The sequence below is a fragment of the Hyperoodon ampullatus genome (assembly GCF_949752795.1).
Source record: "Hyperoodon ampullatus genome assembly, chromosome: 12".
Taxonomy (NCBI): Eukaryota; Metazoa; Chordata; class Mammalia; order Artiodactyla; family Ziphiidae; genus Hyperoodon; species Hyperoodon ampullatus.
This window is the reverse complement of record NC_136925.1, coordinates 8,603,746-8,623,215: the sequence shown is the minus strand read 5'-3', so window position 1 is coordinate 8,623,215 and position 19,470 is coordinate 8,603,746. Positions and strand designations below refer to the sequence as shown.

Sequence of the window (19,470 nt, the reverse complement as noted above, 5' to 3'; positions counted from 1 at the left end):
ACACTATGTGGTCCGGCCTTCAGGCCCTAAACAAACTTGTTTTATTCATTTAAAAAACAGATTGCTGGGCTTCCCTGGTGGTAAAGTGGTTGAGAATCTGCCTGCCAATGTAGAGGTCACGGGTTCGTGCCCCGGTCCGGGAAGATCCCACATGCCGCGGAGCGGCTAGGCCCGTGAGCCATGGCCGCTGAGCCTGCGCGTCCGGAGCCTGTGCTCCGCAACGGGAGAGGCCACAGCAGTGAGAGGCCCGCGTACCGCAAAAAAAAAAAAAACACTCCAAGAGTGAACCTTGATGTAAACTATGGACTTTCTCAGTGCTAATTACATGTCAATGTAGACTCATCTCTTTCTAACAGATTACCTCTCTGGTTGACTGAAAAAAAGAAAATGCACAACGTGAGAGGTGTGAGTTAAGTTTTATTTGGGGCAAATGAGAACTACAGCCCGCGAGACAGCCTCTCAGGTAGCTTTGAGGAACTGCACCAAAGAGGTATTGGAGGAGACAGGATATATAGGAGTTTCTGTTGAAAAAAAAAAAATGTAGCTGAGCATCAGAAGACTACCACTAATAACAAAAAACAGACATCTCACGTTAGCGATATTAGTGCTTTTCTCTGGATCGCAAGATGTAAGAGTCTGGGCTCGCTGGAATTATTCCGTTGAGATGCACCTTACCTGTTGTGAAGTGAAATTTGCATTTCATTGCAAGACAAGAAAAATTTAAACACAAAAAAGTTTCTGTGCCCTTTGGCCTCCTCTCTCCCCTCTGCTCTGCATCTCAGCATCGTGTATCAGCAATATGCATCAGCGGAGCTCCCCCATCTGCAGAAATACCCGCTCAACCATAAAGAGCAACATTCTCCCAAGATCACTGGGACAACTCTTTAAAAGGTAACATTCCTTCTTGATCTCCATAAGGGAGTCACATGGCCTTTAGATCTGGATTGTGTAAACTCTCAATAATACCTCATTTGATGTACAGCCTTACGTCAAAAAAAAAAAACATATAACTGTGCCTTGACTTTTTTTTTCTTTTTAGTTTTATTTTTTTGGCTGCACCATGCAACATGTGGGATCTTACTTTCCCCACCAGGGATCGAACCCACACCCTCTGCAGTGGTTGTGTTGCCCTTTCGCTTACCCTTGGCGGAAAATTGATCAAGAGCTTCAAACTCAAAAAAAAGGACCACCACAAGACAACCATTTTTTTTTAACCTTCAGGTTACTATTTCCAAAATTTTTCTATGTATTTGCTCAAAATCTTGTGTTGCTTAGGATTTTTATTTTTTATTTATTTATTTATTTATTAGTGCTGAAAAATCTTCAGTCCAGGGCATGCATGGAATTTATAGCACAGTCTTAAATTTCCAAGCTTGATACTTTTGACACAGATTAACTAACCTAAAGCTGTGTTCTACATTTTGAAGCACTGCCCTTAGGGAATTTCTAGACTTAGAGGCAAGGGCAGTTTTTTATGCCCCCTCTACACTGCCAAATTGGGGTTCATAACTTTACAGTTTATATGCCCACAATCATTCACTGCCAACTGATTCTTTAAAGGGTGCACTGGCTGAGGCTAATTTGGGGGCCACAACTGTTGGTCCATAAGGAGACTCAAGCAAGAAGTACAAAAGGGAGACTGTTCACCTAACAGATCAGAAAAAAGGAAGTTTGCAGGTGTCCCTGGGTGAGATTGTAGGGAACTGTTGCAACTGTTATCAGGTATCCAGAAGTATCTTGCCAAGGCCCTTGCATTCAAAATGTGCCCAAAGCCACAAGGGACCCCCTTGAGGTGACCAGGATCAGAGGCAGTCTCTTCCCTGGAAACCGAGAGGCCTCCTGCCCAGACCCCACCTGATCCCAACACGAGCCCCTCCTTGACCTGTAGCATCTTGGGCCCTGCAATAGCCTCCGAACCTGACACCGAATGATTGTCCCATGAGAGCCTATCAGCTCTTCGTACCGGGAAGGAACAAATCTGCAAGGCAGGTCAACCTTTGTAGATACTCTTGGCCTCTTTCCACACGGAGCTGAGCCAACTGTCCCTCCTGACCCTCCAAACAGGAGGAAAGTCACTTACGTGTGTCTAGTTCTTCAAAATCAGAGGGCCAGTGGTTTTAACAATCATCATTTCTTGGGGATGTGGGAAAGGTGGGACTGATTTCTCCTCCAAAATTCTGGGCAGGAGCTGTGCTGAGTGGTCCATGACTTCCAGGCCAGAGTGCTGGTGCAATTCTCAAAGGTTGGAAGAGAGGCTGTCAGGATGCCAATAGGGTACCTGCCTAGTCTCTTCCCCTCCTCTAAATGAACTTCAGTAGCATGCCAAAATGTACCTTTACTTCCTGGTGACCTGAAGGCTGTATGGCCTCCAAAGACACCAGGAAACAGACACACCCTCCTGCATTTCCAGGAGGCAGGAAAACAGTGCCCTTGACAAAGGACTTCCCAGTTCCCCTCCCTGAGCCTTCAATGTGAGAACAGGGGCTGGAGGCTGGAGTCCCTCCTCCATAAGCCTGGGAGGGAGCAATCCAGCTCCAGTCCTGCAGCCTGTCCTTCATGCATTCAAGAAATCACGTTTGACTGCCCATGGTGTCAGACATTGTTCTAAGACTTGATATCCTCACTACAATGCATGCGACACATCTTATCCTATTACAGATGGGGAACCAAAGCACAAGGTTCATTGCTCCATCGCTAAAGAGGCTAAGCCAAGATCCAAACCCGAGCAGCCAAGCTGGCGTCCTTTTCTTAGAAAACTGTCCTCAATATGTAATATTACATACTGTCTATTTTTTTTAAATCTCAACTTTTCTAGAGTTGACATTCCGGTGGGGCGAACGGTTAGCTTGTCAGTCGTGTTTAAAGTGCCATGAACAAAATTAAAGTAGGTCAAGCGGAGACAGTGGGGAAGGAGCGGAACTCTGGAGGGAACATGGACCACCAGGAGGAAGGGAACAGAATCATTCAAAAAAAAACGGGAGGGAATTCCCTGGTGTTCCAGTGGTTAGGACTCCGCACTTCCATTGCAGGGGGCACAGGTTCAATCCCTGGTTGGGGAACTAAGATCCTGCAAGCCACTTGGTGTGGCCAAAAAATTTAAAAAAAACAAGCGAGAAGTGTTCTTGACAGAACAAAAATAAAAGCCCTGAAGTGGTAACAAGACGGTTTGTTTGAGGGGCAGCTAAAGGATACGGATGTGCAGCAGAGATGCAGGCAGATGGCACGTTACACAGGGCGTTCTACGTCAGGGCCAGAATCTTGGGTTAGCTTGGCTGGAAAACTTTGGAGAATTTTGGAGTTCCTTTTGCAGGAGGGGCCATCTGATTAACGTTGTAAGCATTAAGTCTGGCAGAGGAGCCGACTGTGAGATGACTAAAAGAGACCCCCCGAGACCTGATAGGAGCCTCTTTCAGTAGTTCTGGCAAGGCAGGGTGGTGCCGGGGTGGGGTGGGCAGCTGGACCGGGTACAGGTGCAGGAAGGGCTCAGGTTGGAAGTCAAGGTGACTGGGCTCGAGCAGGGAGTCCTTTTGGGTGCTCAGGCATCAAGGACGGCTTCTAGTTTGGGCCTGAACCACTGGCCCAAATGCTGGTGCCATTCATTTACTGAGCGAGAACGAGAACGGCTGTCTGATGGATGGGCCACATGCCCCCTGCAGAAAATGGCTCCTTGCTAGTTTTTGTCCCTCATTTTTGTTCACTTGCTCCAAAAGATAGTCAACACTTGTTTCTGGTGTGATGCTCGCTCTAAGTACCCTACGTAAATCTCACAACTTCGCATGAGGTCAGATGCTATTATCTTCAGTTTAGAACCTGAGCAGGGACATGGGGTAGGAGGGTGAATGTGGCTAAGGTCATAGGGCCAGAAAGCTCCCTGGGGGATTCATTCCAGCTTGTGAACTACCAGGCTGGTCTCTACTGGGGAAAACTGTAGCCCCCGTTCTCATGGCCTCTCTACCCTCAGGAGTGAGCCCCACGTACGGTAATGCTTCCTCCACCCTAATCCCACTTACCCTTCGGAGGCCAGGGCAGCAATTCTGTAAGTGTGGTGGAGAATTCCAGAGACCATGTCGAGGGGTCTGTGTGAGGTTCTCCTTTCCTGTATACCTATCGGTAAGGCTGACTTTGCTTCACGCTCCAACCTACATAATGTACAGCAGTAGGCTGAGTGCAAATGAGCACCCAGCAGGCTCCAGTTTAGTTTACAAGGCTATGAAACCCTCAGTGCCAGAAGATCACATCTCTCCTAGGTTGCCTGAGTTTTCGGTCAGAGCTGCATCTCAGAACTTGACTCCTAGACTCTTTTCCCTGTTCTCTCCAGACCCTTTTTCCCCCTGTGCTCCGGAACCTCTTTCTAGCCTTAGGGGTTTCACTAAGGGTTAAGCTCCAGGGCCACCTCACCTGTGATGTTATCTCCAACACCTCAACTACACATCAAGACACAACAAGAAACCACTTAAAAGTTTATTCTGTAATTAGCAACCTTGCGGGGAAGGACATGAGGACTTAAAGGCAGAGGCAGAGACCAGAAACCCGCTGGGTGTTCCTTGTCAGGCTGGCGCAGAGCTTGAACCAGACCCCCTGCAGCTCTGGCTGCAGCCTCCTCTCCACCGGTTGGTCTGGCTGCAAACTGGCTTCCCTTCATCCGAGGAGCTAGGTCGAGCGAATTCGTGGCTTCCTCAGGTTGCAGCATCCCTGCACCAGAAAGCCACAGCAGGCAAGTGTGAGGGGGAGAGGGTAAGAGCCTGAACGGTTCTCTGCCTCCTTCCAAGGTTCCTTTTCGGGACCTCCCAGCTAGGCGTCCTGGGCCTGGGATTCTCGGGAACCTCAGAACCTGGGGCCTACTGGGCTCATTCCAACATGGCGGGTGGGGAGGCCCCGCCCCAGGAGGCCAGCCCCGGCCACCTCTCACAGCCTTACTCCAGGGTCCCTAGGACCGAGGGCCGGCACTGCCAAGGAGTCTGGGGCACAGCCTGGACACAGAGGCCTCCCCGGGTGGGTGCTGGCCGAGGTGCTGTTGGTGGTTGCCCGGAGGGGATAGTTAGGGAGGGGTGAGGAGGGCTGCAGGGGAGGGAGCCAGGCCGCCTGCACAGGCAGGTCCAGGGCACCTGGTCATGAGGCCTCTCAACCTGCTTGTGCTGCTGGCGGTGCCGCTAGGCCACGGACTGGAGCATCCACTTGGTCTGGAACTTGCACAAGTAAGAGCCGTAAACCATGACTTCGGCGTCGTCCGAGGTTTCCAGACCCTTCATCTGGAGCATGACTGTGCCCACCTGCTCGACGAATGGGATTCGAGATCCGTCGGGGCCTGTTTAGGTGAGAAGATGAGCGCTCGGGCCCAGGAGGGCCGGGGCACCCGGGTCAGGACTGGGCTCACTCACCGAACACGGCTTCCAGAAGCCCCGTCTGGACCTGGAACACCTCGGGCTCCTTCAAGACTTCGGGAGTCCCCACCCAAGGTGGGATGTCGTTCCGCTTGGGCAGCTTCCCCATCTTCAGGGCGTCGAAACAAAAACCTGCCTGGAGCTGGGACCTAGACTGGGTGGAACGATGCTTCCGGCGGAAAGTTAAGTACCTGGGCGGGCCGCGCCCCGCGCCCCTGGCCAACCCGCATCCAGGCCCCGCCCCGCCCCATCCAGGTCCCGCCCCCGGTCCTGCCCGGCAGTTCAATCCCGCACTCGCCACGCCCCGCACGCCGCGCGCCGCCTTGGTCTCCGGTTGACTGTCTAGGGCCCTTCCCAGCCCCACCTCCGGCTCCCGAGCGCGGGTGGGCCCAGCTGTCTCCGAGTTGACTCGGGCTCCCACCTGCTTTGACTCGTTTCCTCTGCACCAAAATCCCTTCACCTTGGGAGTGAGTGGGGAGACAGCGCTAGAAACCCTTGTTATTCTAGAAACAGTGGCTGGACCTGAACCTCGGCAAGCAGTACAGGTTTGGGGGTGCGACGGCCACCCAGCTGCCCAATCGAGTCCCTGCCTTCCCCGTTCCAAAGGAGGGTGTGTCTTCCCTTGGCCTAAGGGAGCCGGACCCCGGGACTTCACTGCAGGGCGACCCCTGCAACTTCAGGGATCTGAGGGGTCACTCCGGCCACTTAACAAAGAGGAAAACGAGATTCCGATATTCATTTTCTTCCAGGGTCCTGATGGGGGCTCTGAAGTGCCCCACGGTTCACGTTCCTTGAATCCCCTGAGTCTGGAACTTTGGAATCTACCCGGATTTTGAAGCTCACGTGGCCTACACTATGTGGTCCGGCCTTCAGGCCCTAAACAAACTTGTTTTATTCATTTAAAAAACAGATTGCTGGGCTTCCCTGGTGGTAAAGTGGTTGAGAATCTGCCTGCCAATGTAGAGGTCACGGGTTCGTGCCCCGGTCCGGGAAGATCCCACATGCCGCGGAGCGGCTAGGCCCGTGAGCCATGGCCGCTGAGCCTGCGCGTCCGGAGCCTGTGCTCCGCAACGGGAGAGGCCACAGCAGTGAGAGGCCCGCGTACCGCAAAAAAAAAAAAAACACTCCAAGAGTGAACCTTGATGTAAACTATGGACTTTCTCAGTGCTAATTACATGTCAATGTAGACTCATCTCTTTCTAACAGATTACCTCTCTGGTTGACTGAAAAAAAGAAAATGCACAACGTGAGAGGTGTGAGTTAAGTTTTATTTGGGGCAAATGAGAACTACAGCCCGCGAGACAGCCTCTCAGGTAGCTTTGAGGAACTGCACCAAAGAGGTATTGGAGGAGACAGGATATATAGGAGTTTCTGTTGAAAAAAAAAAAATGTAGCTGAGCATCAGAAGACTACCACTAATAACAAAAAACAGACATCTCACGTTAGCGATATTAGTGCTTTTCTCTGGATCGCAAGATGTAAGAGTCTGGGCTCGCTGGAATTATTCCGTTGAGATGCACCTTACCTGTTGTGAAGTGAAATTTGCATTTCATTGCAAGACAAGAAAAATTTAAACACAAAAAAGTTTCTGTGCCCTTTGGCCTCCTCTCTCCCCTCTGCTCTGCATCTCAGCATCGTGTATCAGCAATATGCATCAGCGGAGCTCCCCCATCTGCAGAAATACCCGCTCAACCATAAAGAGCAACATTCTCCCAAGATCACTGGGACAACTCTTTAAAAGGTAACATTCCTTCTTGATCTCCATAAGGGAGTCACATGGCCTTTAGATCTGGATTGTGTAAACTCTCAATAATACCTCATTTGATGTACAGCCTTACGTCAAAAAAAAAAAACATATAACTGTGCCTTGACTTTTTTTTTCTTTTTAGTTTTATTTTTTTGGCTGCACCATGCAACATGTGGGATCTTACTTTCCCCACCAGGGATCGAACCCACACCCTCTGCAGTGGTTGTGTTGCCCTTTCGCTTACCCTTGGCGGAAAATTGATCAAGAGCTTCAAACTCAAAAAAAAGGACCACCACAAGACAACCATTTTTTTTTAACCTTCAGGTTACTATTTCCAAAATTTTTCTATGTATTTGCTCAAAATCTTGTGTTGCTTAGGATTTTTATTTTTTATTTATTTATTTATTTATTAGTGCTGAAAAATCTTCAGTCCAGGGCATGCATGGAATTTATAGCACAGTCTTAAATTTCCAAGCTTGATACTTTTGACACAGATTAACTAACCTAAAGCTGTGTTCTACATTTTGAAGCACTGCCCTTAGGGAATTTCTAGACTTAGAGGCAAGGGCAGTTTTTTATGCCCCCTCTACACTGCCAAATTGGGGTTCATAACTTTACAGTTTATATGCCCACAATCATTCACTGCCAACTGATTCTTTAAAGGGTGCACTGGCTGAGGCTAATTTGGGGGCCACAACTGTTGGTCCATAAGGAGACTCAAGCAAGAAGTACAAAAGGGAGACTGTTCACCTAACAGATCAGAAAAAAGGAAGTTTGCAGGTGTCCCTGGGTGAGATTGTAGGGAACTGTTGCAACTGTTATCAGGTATCCAGAAGTATCTTGCCAAGGCCCTTGCATTCAAAATGTGCCCAAAGCCACAAGGGACCCCCTTGAGGTGACCAGGATCAGAGGCAGTCTCTTCCCTGGAAACCGAGAGGCCTCCTGCCCAGACCCCACCTGATCCCAACACGAGCCCCTCCTTGACCTGTAGCATCTTGGGCCCTGCAATAGCCTCCGAACCTGACACCGAATGATTGTCCCATGAGAGCCTATCAGCTCTTCGTACCGGGAAGGAACAAATCTGCAAGGCAGGTCAACCTTTGTAGATACTCTTGGCCTCTTTCCACACGGAGCTGAGCCAACTGTCCCTCCTGACCCTCCAAACAGGAGGAAAGTCACTTACGTGTGTCTAGTTCTTCAAAATCAGAGGGCCAGTGGTTTTAACAATCATCATTTCTTGGGGATGTGGGAAAGGTGGGACTGATTTCTCCTCCAAAATTCTGGGCAGGAGCTGTGCTGAGTGGTCCATGACTTCCAGGCCAGAGTGCTGGTGCAATTCTCAAAGGTTGGAAGAGAGGCTGTCAGGATGCCAATAGGGTACCTGCCTAGTCTCTTCCCCTCCTCTAAATGAACTTCAGTAGCATGCCAAAATGTACCTTTACTTCCTGGTGACCTGAAGGCTGTATGGCCTCCAAAGACACCAGGAAACAGACACACCCTCCTGCATTTCCAGGAGGCAGGAAAACAGTGCCCTTGACAAAGGACTTCCCAGTTCCCCTCACGGAGCCTTCAATGTGAGAACAGGGGCTGGAGGCTGGAGTCCCTCCTCCATAAGCCTGGGAGGGAGCAATCCAGCTCCAGTCCTGCAGCCTGTCCTTCATGCATTCAAGAAATCACGTTTGACTGCCCATGGTGTCAGACATTGTTCTAAGACTTGATATCCTCACTACAATGCATGCGACACATCTTATCCTATTACAGATGGGGAACCAAAGCACAAGGTTCATTGCTCCATCGCTAAAGAGGCTAAGCCAAGATCCAAACCCGAGCAGCCAAGCTGGCGTCCTTTTCTTAGAAAACTGTCCTCAATATGTAATATTACATACTGTCTATTTTTTTTAAATCTCAACTTTTCTAGAGTTGACATTCCGGTGGGGCGAACGGTTAGCTTGTCAGTCGTGTTTAAAGTGCCATGAACAAAATTAAAGTAGGTCAAGCGGAGACAGTGGGGAAGGAGCGGAACTCTGGAGGGAACATGGACCACCAGGAGGAAGGGAACAGAATCATTCAAAAAAAAACGGGAGGGAATTCCCTGGTGTTCCAGTGGTTAGGACTCCGCACTTCCATTGCAGGGGGCACAGGTTCAATCCCTGGTTGGGGAACTAAGATCCTGCAAGCCACTTGGTGTGGCCAAAAAATTTAAAAAAAACAAGCGAGAAGTGTTCTTGACAGAACAAAAATAAAAGCCCTGAAGTGGTAACAAGACGGTTTGTTTGAGGGGCAGCTAAAGGATACGGATGTGCAGCAGAGATGCAGGCAGATGGCACGTTACACAGGGCGTTCTACGTCAGGGCCAGAATCTTGGGTTAGCTTGGCTGGAAAACTTTGGAGAATTTTGGAGTTCCTTTTGCAGGAGGGGCCATCTGATTAACGTTGTAAGCATTAAGTCTGGCAGAGGAGCCGACTGTGAGATGACTAAAAGAGACCCCCCGAGACCTGATAGGAGCCTCTTTCAGTAGTTCTGGCAAGGCAGGGTGGTGCCGGGGTGGGGTGGGCAGCTGGACCGGGTACAGGTGCAGGAAGGGCTCAGGTTGGAAGTCAAGGTGACTGGGCTCGAGCAGGGAGTCCTTTTGGGTGCTCAGGCATCAAGGACGGCTTCTAGTTTGGGCCTGAACCACTGGCCCAAATGCTGGTGCCATTCATTTACTGAGCGAGAACGAGAACGGCTGTCTGATGGATGGGCCACATGCCCCCTGCAGAAAATGGCTCCTTGCTAGTTTTTGTCCCTCATTTTTGTTCACTTGCTCCAAAAGATAGTCAACACTTGTTTCTGGTGTGATGCTCGCTCTAAGTACCCTACGTAAATCTCACAACTTCGCATGAGGTCAGATGCTATTATCTTCAGTTTAGAACCTGAGCAGGGACATGGGGTAGGAGGGTGAATGTGGCTAAGGTCATAGGGCCAGAAAGCTCCCTGGGGGATTCATTCCAGCTTGTGAACTACCAGGCTGGTCTCTACTGGGGAAAACTGTAGCCCCCGTTCTCATGGCCTCTCTACCCTCAGGAGTGAGCCCCACGTACGGTAATGCTTCCTCCACCCTAATCCCACTTACCCTTCGGAGGCCAGGGCAGCAATTCTGTAAGTGTGGTGGAGAATTCCAGAGACCATGTCGAGGGGTCTGTGTGAGGTTCTCCTTTCCTGTATACCTATCGGTAAGGCTGACTTTGCTTCACGCTCCAACCTACATAATGTACAGCAGTAGGCTGAGTGCAAATGAGCACCCAGCAGGCTCCAGTTTAGTTTACAAGGCTATGAAACCCTCAGTGCCAGAAGATCACATCTCTCCTAGGTTGCCTGAGTTTTCGGTCAGAGCTGCATCTCAGAACTTGACTCCTAGACTCTTTTCCCTGTTCTCTCCAGACCCTTTTTCCCCCTGTGCTCCGGAACCTCTTTCTAGCCTTAGGGGTTTCACTAAGGGTTAAGCTCCAGGGCCACCTCACCTGTGATGTTATCTCCAACACCTCAACTACACATCAAGACACAACAAGAAACCACTTAAAAGTTTATTCTGTAATTAGCAACCTTGCGGGGAAGGACATGAGGACTTAAAGGCAGAGGCAGAGACCAGAAACCCGCTGGGTGTTCCTTGTCAGGCTGGCGCAGAGCTTGAACCAGACCCCCTGCAGCTCTGGCTGCAGCCTCCTCTCCACCGGTTGGTCTGGCTGCAAACTGGCTTCCCTTCATCCGAGGAGCTAGGTCGAGCGAATTCGTGGCTTCCTCAGGTTGCAGCATCCCTGCACCAGAAAGCCACAGCAGGCAAGTGTGAGGGGGAGAGGGTAAGAGCCTGAACGGTTCTCTGCCTCCTTCCAAGGTTCCTTTTCGGGACCTCCCAGCTAGGCGTCCTGGGCCTGGGATTCTCGGGAACCTCAGAACCTGGGGCCTACTGGGCTCATTCCAACATGGCGGGTGGGGAGGCCCCGCCCCAGGAGGCCAGCCCCGGCCACCTCTCACAGCCTTACTCCAGGGTCCCTAGGACCGAGGGCCGGCACTGCCAAGGAGTCTGGGGCACAGCCTGGACACAGAGGCCTCCCCGGGTGGGTGCTGGCCGAGGTGCTGTTGGTGGTTGCCCGGAGGGGATAGTTAGGGAGGGGTGAGGAGGGCTGCAGGGGAGGGAGCCAGGCCGCCTGCACAGGCAGGTCCAGGGCACCTGGTCATGAGGCCTCTCAACCTGCTTGTGCTGCTGGCGGTGCCGCTAGGCCACGGACTGGAGCATCCACTTGGTCTGGAACTTGCACAAGTAAGAGACGTAAACCATGACTTCGGCGACGTCCCAAGTTTCCAGACCCTTCATCTGGAGCATGACTGTGCCCACCTGCTCGACGAATGGCATTCGAGATCCGTCGGGGCCTGTTTAGGTGAGAAGATGAGCGCTCGGGCCCAGGAGGGCCGGGACACCCGGGTCAGGACTGGGCTCACTCACCGAACACGGCTTCCAGAAGCCCCGTCTGGACCTGGAACACCTCGGGCTCCTTCAAGACTTCGGGAGTCCCCACCCAAGGTGGGATGTCGTTCCGCTTGGGCAGCTTCCCCATCTTCAGGGCGTCTAAACAAAACCCTGCCTGGAGCTGGGACCTAGACTGGGTGGAACGATGCTTCCGGCGGAAAGTTAAGTACCTGGGCGGGCCACGCCCCGCGCCCCTGGCCAACCCGCATCCAGGCCCCGCCCCGCCCCATCCAGGTCCCGCCCCCGGTCCTGCCCGGCAGTTCAATCCCGCACTCGCCACGCCCCGCACGCCGCGCGCCGCCTTGGTCTCCGGTTGACTGTCTAGGGCCCTTCCCAGCCCCACCTCCGATTCCCGAGCGCGGGTGGGCCCAGCTGTCTCCGAGTTGACTCGGGCTCCCACCTGCTTTGACTCGTTTCCTCTGCACCAAAATCCCTTCACCTTGGGAGTGAGTGGGGAGACAGCGCTAGAAACCCTTGTTATTCTAGAAACAGTGGCTGGACCTGAACCTCGGCAAGCAGTACAGGTTTGGGGGTGCGACGGCCACCCAGCTGCCCAATCGAGTCCCTGCCTTCCCCGTTCCAAAGGAGGGTGTGTCTTCCCTTGGCCTAAGGGAGCCGGACCCCGGGACTTCACTGCAGGGCGACCCCTGCAACTTCAGGGATCTGAGGGGTCACTCCGGCCACTTAACAAAGAGGAAAACGAGATTCCGATATTCATTTTCTTCCAGGGTCCTGATGGGGGCTCTGAAGTGCCCCACGGTTCACGTTCCTTGAATCCCCTGAGTCTGGAACTTTTGAATCTACCCAGATTTCGAAGCTCACGTGGCCTAAATTATGTGGTCCGGCCTTCAGGCCCTAAACAAACTTGTTTTATTCATTTAAAAAACAGATTGCTGGGCTTCCCTGGTGGTAAAGTGGTTGAGAATCTGCCTGCCAATGTAGAGGTCACGGGTTCGTGCCCCGGTCCGGGAAGATCCCACATGCCGCGGAGCGGCTAGGCCCGTGAGCCATGGCCGCTGAGCCTGCGCGTCCGGAGCCTGTGCTCCGCAACGGGAGAGGCCACAGCAGTGAGAGGCCCGCGTACCGCAAAAAAAAAAAAACACTTCAAGAGTGAACCTTGTTGTAAACTATGGACTTTCTCAGTGCTAATTACATGTCAATGTAGACTCATCTCTTTCTAACAGATTACCTCTCTGGTTGACTGAAAAAAAGAAAATGCACAACGTGAGAGGTGTGAGTTAAGTTTTATTTGGGGCAAATGAGAACTACAGCCCGCGAGACAGCCTCTCAGGTAGCTTTGAGGAACTGCACCAAAGAGGTATTGGAGGAGACAGGATATATAGGAGTTTCTGTTGAAAAAAAAAAAAATGTAGCTGAGCATCAGAAGACTACCACTAATAACAAAAAACAGACATCTCACGTTAGCGATATTAGTGCTTTTCTCTGGATGGCAAGATGTAAGAGTCTGGGCTCACTGGAATTATTCCGTTGAGATGCACCTTACCTGTTGTGAAGTGAAATTTGCATTTCATTGCAAGACAAGAAAAATTTAAACACAAAAAAGTTTCTGTGCCCTTTGGCCTCCTCTCTCCCCTCTGCTCTGCATCTCAGCATCGTGTATCAGCAATATGCATCAGCGGAGCTCCCCCATCTGCAGAAATACCCGCTCAACCATAAAGAGCAACATTCTCCCAAGATCACTGGGACAACTCTTTAAAAGGTAACATTCCTTCTTGATCTCCATAAGGGAGTCACATGGCCTTTAGATCTGGATTGTGTAAACTCTCAATAATACCTCATTTGATGTACAGCCTTACGTCAAAAAAAAAAAAACATATAACTGTGCCTTGACTTTTTTTTTCTTTTTAGTTTTATTTTTTTGGCTGCAACATGTGGGATCTTACTTTCCCCACCAGGGATCGAACCCACACCCTCTGCAGTGGTTGTGTTGCCCTTTCGCTTACCCTTGGCGGAAATTTGATCAAGAGCTTCAAACTCAAAAAAAAGGACCACCACAAGACAACCATTTTTTTTTAACCTTCAGGTTACTATTTCCAAAATTTTTCTATGTATTTGCTCAAAGTCTTGTGTTGCTTAGGATTTTTATTTATTTATTTATTTATTTATTTATTAGTGCTGAAAAATCTTCAGTCCAGGGCATGCATGGAATTTATAGCACAGTCTTAAATTTCCAAGCTTGATACTTTTGACACAGATTAACTAACCTAAAGCTGTGTTCTACATTTTGAAGCACTGCCCTTAGGGAATTTCTAGACTTAGAGGCAAGGGCAGTTTTTTATGCCCCCTCTACACTGCCAAATTGGGGTTCATAACTTTACAGTTTATATGCCCACAATCATTCACTGCCAACTGATTCTTTAACGGGTGCACTGGCTGAGGCTAATTTGGGGGCCACAACTGTTGGTCCATAAGGAGACTCAAGCAAGAAGTACAAAAGGGAGACTGTTCACCTAACAGATCAGAAAAAAGGAAGTTTGCAGGTGTCCCTGGGTGAGATTGTAGGGAACTGTTGCAACTATTAACAGGTATCCAGAAGTATCTTGCCAAGGCCCTTGCATTCAAAATGTGCCCAAAGCCACAAGGGACCCCCTTGAGGTGACCAGGATCAGAGGCAGTCTCTTCCCTGGAAACCGAGAGGCCTCCTGCCCAGACCCCACCTGATCCCAACACGAGCCCCTCCTTGACCTGTAGCATCTTGGGCCCTGCAATAGCCTCCGAACCTGACACCGAATGATTGTCCCATGAGAGCCTATCAGCTCTTCGTACCGGGAAGGAACAAATCTGCAAGGCAGGTCAACCTTTGTAGATACTCTCGGCCTCTTCCCACACGGAGCTGAGCCAACTGTCCCTCCTGACCCTCCAAACAGGAGGAAAGTCACTTACGTGTGTCTAGTTCTTCAAAATCAGAGAGCCAGTGGTTTTAACAATCATCATTTCTTGGGGATGTGGGAAAGGTGGGACTGATTTCTCCTCCAAAATCCTGGGCAGGAGCTGTGCTGAGTGGTCCATGACTTCCAGGCCAGAGTGCTGGTGCAATTCTCAAAGGTTGGAAGAGAGGCTGTCAGGATGCCAATAGGGTATCTGCCTAGTCTCTTCCCCTCCTCTAAATGAACTTCAGTAGCATGCCAAAATGTACCTTTGCTTCCTGGTGACCTGAAGGCTGTATGGCCTCCAAAGACACCAGGAAACAGACACACCCTCCTGCATTTCCAGGAGGCAGGAAAACAGTGCCCTTGACAAAGGACTTCCCAGTTCCCCTCCCTGAGCCTTCAATGTGAGAACAGGGGCTGGAGGCTGGAGTCCCTCCTCCATAAGCCTGGGAGGGAGCAATCCAGCTCCAGTCCTGCAGCCTGTCCTTCATGCATTCAAGAAATCACGTTTGACTGCCCATGGTGTCAGACATTGTTCTAAGGCTTGATATCCTCACTACAACGCATGCGACAGATCTTATCCTACTACAGACGGGGAACCGAAGAACAAGGCTCATGGTTCCATCGATAAAGAGGCTAAGCCAAGATCCAAACTCAAGCAACCAAGCCGGCGTCCTTGTCTTAGAAAACTGTCCTCAATATGTAATATTACATACTGTCTATTTTTTTAAATCTCAACTTTTCTAGAGTTGACATTCCGGTGGGGCGAACAGTTAGCTTGTCAGTCATGTTTAAAATGCCATGAACAAAACTAAAGTAAGTGAAGCAGAGACAGTGGGGAAGGAATGTAACTCTGGAGGGAACATGGACCACCAGGAGGAAGGGAACAGAATCATTCAAAAAAAAATGACAGGGAATTCCCTGGTGTTCCAGTGGTTAGGACTCCGCACTTCCATTGCAGGGGACACGGGTTCAATCCCTGGTTGGGGAACTAAGATCCTGCAAGCCACCTGGTGTGGCCAAAAATTTTAATAAAAACAAGTGAGGGGCTTCCCTGGTGGCGCAGTGGTTGAGAGTCCGCCTGCCAATGCAGGGGAAATGGGTTCGTGCCCCGGTCCGGGAAGATCCCGTGTGCCACAGAGCGGCAGGGCCCGGGAGCCATGGTCGCTGAGCCTGCGCGTCCGGAGCCTGTGCTCTGCAACGGGAGAGGCCACAACAGTGAGAGGCCCGCGTACAGCAAAATAAATAAATAAATAAATAAATAAATAAAGCGAGAAGTGTTCTTGGCAGAAGAGCAAAAAATAAAAGCCCTTAAGTGGTAACAAGATGGTTTGTTTGAGGGGCAGCTAAAGGATACGGATGTGCAGCGGAGATGCAGGCAGGTGGCACGTTACACACGGCGTTCTACGTCAGGGCCAGGAGCTTGGGTTAGGTTGGCTGGAAAGCTTTGGAGAATTGTGGAGTTCCTTTTGCAGGAGGGGCCATCTGATTAACGTTGTAAGCATTAAGTCTGGCAGAGGAGCCGACTGTGAGATGACTAAAAGAGACCCCCCTGAGACCTGATAGGAGCCTCTTTCAGTAGTTCTGGCAAGGCAGGGTGGTGCCGGGGTGGGGTGGGCAGCTGGACCGGGTCCAGGTGCAGGAGGGGCTCAGGTTGGAAGTCAAGGTGACTGGGCTCGAGCAGGGAGTCCTTTTGGGTGCTCAGGCATCAAGGACGGCTTCTAGTTTGGGGCCTGAACCACTGGCCCAAATGCTGAGGCCATTCATTTACCGAGTGAGAACGAGAACGGCTGTCTGATGAACGGGCCACATGCCTTTTGCAGAAAATGGCTCCTTGCTGGTTTTTCTCCCTCATTTTTGTTCAATTGCTCCAAAAGGTAGTCAACACTTGTTTCTGGTGTGATGCTTGCTCTAAGTACCCTACGTAAATCTCACAACTTCGCATGAGGTCAGATGCTATTATCTTCAGTTTAGAACCTGAGCAGGGAGAGAGGGTAGGAGGGTGAATGTCATAGGGTCAGAAAGCTCCCTGAGGGGAGTCATTGCGGCTTGTGAACTACCAGGCTGGTCTCTACTGGGGAAAACTGTAGCCCCCGTTCTGATGGCCCCTCTACCCTCAGGAGTCACCCCCACCTATGGTAATGCTTCCTCCACCCTAATCCCACTTACCCTTCGGAGGCCAGGGCAGCAATTCTGTAAGTGTGGTGGAGAATTCCAGAGACCATGACAAGGGGTCTGTGTGAGGTTCTCCTTTCCTGTATACCTATCTGTAAGGCTGAATTTTCCTCACGCTCCAACCTAAATAATGTGCAGCAGGAGGCTGAATGCAAACGAGCACCCAGACAGCAGGCTCCAGTTTAGTTTACAAGGCTATGAAACCCTCAGTGCCAGAAGATCACATCTCTCCTAGGTTGCCTGAATTTTCGGTCAGAGCTGCATCTCAGAACTTGACTCCTAGACTCTTTTCCCTGTTCTCTCCAGACCCTTTTTCCCCCTGTGCTCCGGAACCTCTTTCTAGCCTTAGGGGTTTCACTAAGGGTTAAGCTCCAGGGCCACCTCACCTGTGATGTTATCTCCAACACCTCAACTACACATCAAGACACAACAAGAAACCACTTAAAAGTTTATTCTGTAATTAGCAACCTTGCGGGGAAGGACATGAGGACTTAAAGGCAGAGGCAGAGACCAGAAACCCGCTGGGTGTTCCTTGTCAGGCTGGCGCAGAGCTTGAACCAGACCCCCTGCAGCTCTGGCTGCAGCCTCCTCTCCACCGGTTGGTCTGGCTGCAAACTGGCTTCCCTTCATCCGAGGAGCTAGGTCGAGCGAATTCGTGGCTTCCTCAGGTTGCAGCATCCCTGCACCAGAAAGCCACAGCAGGCAAGTGTGAGGGGGAGAGGGTAAGAGCCTGAACAGTTCTCTGCCTCCTTCCAAGGTTCCTTTCCGGGACTTCCCCGCTAGGCGTCCTGGGCCTGGGATTCTCGGGAACCTCAGAACCTGGGGCCTACTGGGCTCATTCCAACATGGCGGGTGGGGAGGCCCCGCCCCAGGAGGCCAGCCCCGGCCACCTCTCACAGCCTTACTCCAGGGTCCCTAGGACCGAGGGCCGGCACTGCCAAGGAGTCTGGGGCACAGCCTGGACACAGAGGCCTCCCCGGGTGGGTGCTGGACGAGGTGCTGTTGGTGGTTGCCCGGAGGGGATAGTTAGGGAGGGGTGAGGAGGGCTGCAGGGGAGGGAGCCAGGCCGCCTGCACAGGCAGGTCCAGGGCACCTGGTCATGAGGCCTCTCAACCTGCTTGTGCCGCTGGCGGTGCCGCTAGGCCACGGACTGGAGCATCCACTTGGTCTGGAACTTGCACAAGTAAGAGCCGTAAACCATGACTTCGGCGACGTCCCAAGTTTCCAGACCCTTCATCTGGAGCATGACTGTGCCCACCTGCTCGACGAATGGGATTCGAGATCCGTCGGGGCCTGTTTAGGCGAGAAAATGAGCGCTCGGGCCCAGGAGGGCCGGGGCACCCGGGTCAGGACTGGGCTCACTCACCGAACACGGCTTCCAGAAGCCCCGTCTGGACCTGGAACACCTCGGGCTCCTTCAAGACTTCGGGAGTCCCCACCCAAGGTGGGATGTCGTTCCGCTTGGGCAGCTTCCCCATCTTCAGGGCGTCGAAACAAAACCCTGCCTGGAGCTGGGACCTAGACTGGGTGGAACGATGCTTCCGGCGGAAAGTTAAGTACCTGGGCGGGCCACGCCCCGCGCCCCTGGCCAACCCGCATCCAGGCCCCGCCACGCCCCATCCAGGTCCCGCCCCCGGTCCTGCCCGGCAGTTCAATCCCGCACTCGCCACGCCCCGCACGCCGCGCGCCGCCTTGGTCTCCGGTTGACTGTCTAGGGCCCTTCCCAGCCCCACCTCCGGTTCCCGAGCGCGGGTGGGCCCAGCTGTCTCCGAGTTGACTCGGGCTCCCACCTGCTTTGACTCGTTTCCTCTGCACCAAAATCCCTTCACCTTGGGAGTGAGTGGGGAGACAGCGCTAGAAACCCTTGTTATTCTAGAAACAGTGGCTGGACCTGAACCTCGGCAAGCAGTACAGGTTTGGTGGTGCGACGGCCACCCAGCTGCCCAATCGAGTCCCTGCCTTCCCCGTTCCAAAGGAGGGTGTGTCTTCCCTTGGCCTAAGGGAGCCGGACCCCGGGACTTCACTGCAGGGCGACCCCTGCAACTTCAGGGATCTGAGGGGTCACTCCGGCCACTTAACAAAGAGGAAAACGAGATTCCGATATTCATTTTCTTCCAGGGTCCTGATGGGGGCTCTGAAGTGCCCCACGGTTCACGTTCCTTGAATCCCCTGAGTCTGGAACTTTGGAATCTACCCGGATTTTGAAGCTCACGTGGCCTACACTATGTGGTCCGGCCTTCAGGCCCTAAACAAACTTGTTTTATTCATTTAAAAAACAGATTGCTGGGCTTCCCTGGTGGTAAAGTGGTTGAGAATCTGCCTGCCAATGTAGAGGTCACGGGTTCGTGCCCCGGTCCGGGAAGATCCCACATGCCGCGGAGCGGCTAGGCCCGTGAGCCATGGCCGCTGAGCCTGCGCGTCCGGAGCCTGTGCTCCGCAACGGGAGAGGCCACAGCAGTGAGAGGCCCGCGTACCGCAAAAAAAAAAAAAACACTCCAAGAGTGAACCTTGATGTAAACTATGGACTTTCTCAGTGCTAATTACATGTCAATGTAGACTCATCTCTTTCTAACAGATTACCTCTCTGGTTGACTGAAAAAAAGAAAATGCACAACGTGAGAGGTGTGAGTTAAGTTTTATTTGGGGCAAATGAGAACTACAGCCCGCGAGACAGCCTCTCAGGTAGCTTTGAGGAACTGCACCAAAGAGGTATTGGAGGAGACAGGATATATAGGAGTTTCTGTTGAAAAAAAAAAAATGTAGCTGAGCAT

General features: G+C 51.7%; 3 protein-coding genes across 3 annotated transcripts; all 3 read right to left on the bottom strand.

Moving 5' to 3' along the window:
• Positions 1-5,150: 5,150 nt before the first annotated feature.
• On the bottom strand, positions 5,151-5,490 carry LOC307061224 (developmental pluripotency-associated 5 protein-like; the record flags this gene model as incomplete). Its single annotated transcript, XM_079716268.1, has 2 exons — positions 5,151-5,305; positions 5,379-5,490. 2 exons carry the CDS (start codon positions 5,488-5,490, stop codon positions 5,151-5,153), a joined length of 267 nt encoding a protein of 88 aa, XP_079572394.1.
• A 5,891-nt stretch (positions 5,491-11,381) lies between these two features.
• Positions 11,382-11,721, bottom strand: LOC307061223 (developmental pluripotency-associated 5 protein-like; the record flags this gene model as incomplete). The annotated part of the gene is made up of 2 exons (XM_079716267.1): positions 11,382-11,536; positions 11,610-11,721. The coding sequence occupies 2 exons, from the start codon at positions 11,719-11,721 to the stop codon at positions 11,382-11,384; spliced, it is 267 nt and encodes an 88-aa protein (XP_079572393.1).
• Positions 11,722-17,837: 6,116 nt separating this feature from the next.
• LOC307061222 (developmental pluripotency-associated 5 protein-like) lies at positions 17,838-18,177 on the bottom strand (the record flags this gene model as incomplete). The annotated part of the gene is made up of 2 exons (XM_079716266.1): positions 17,838-17,992; positions 18,066-18,177. The coding sequence occupies 2 exons, from the start codon at positions 18,175-18,177 to the stop codon at positions 17,838-17,840; spliced, it is 267 nt and encodes an 88-aa protein (XP_079572392.1).
• Positions 18,178-19,470: the final 1,293 nt, after the last annotated feature.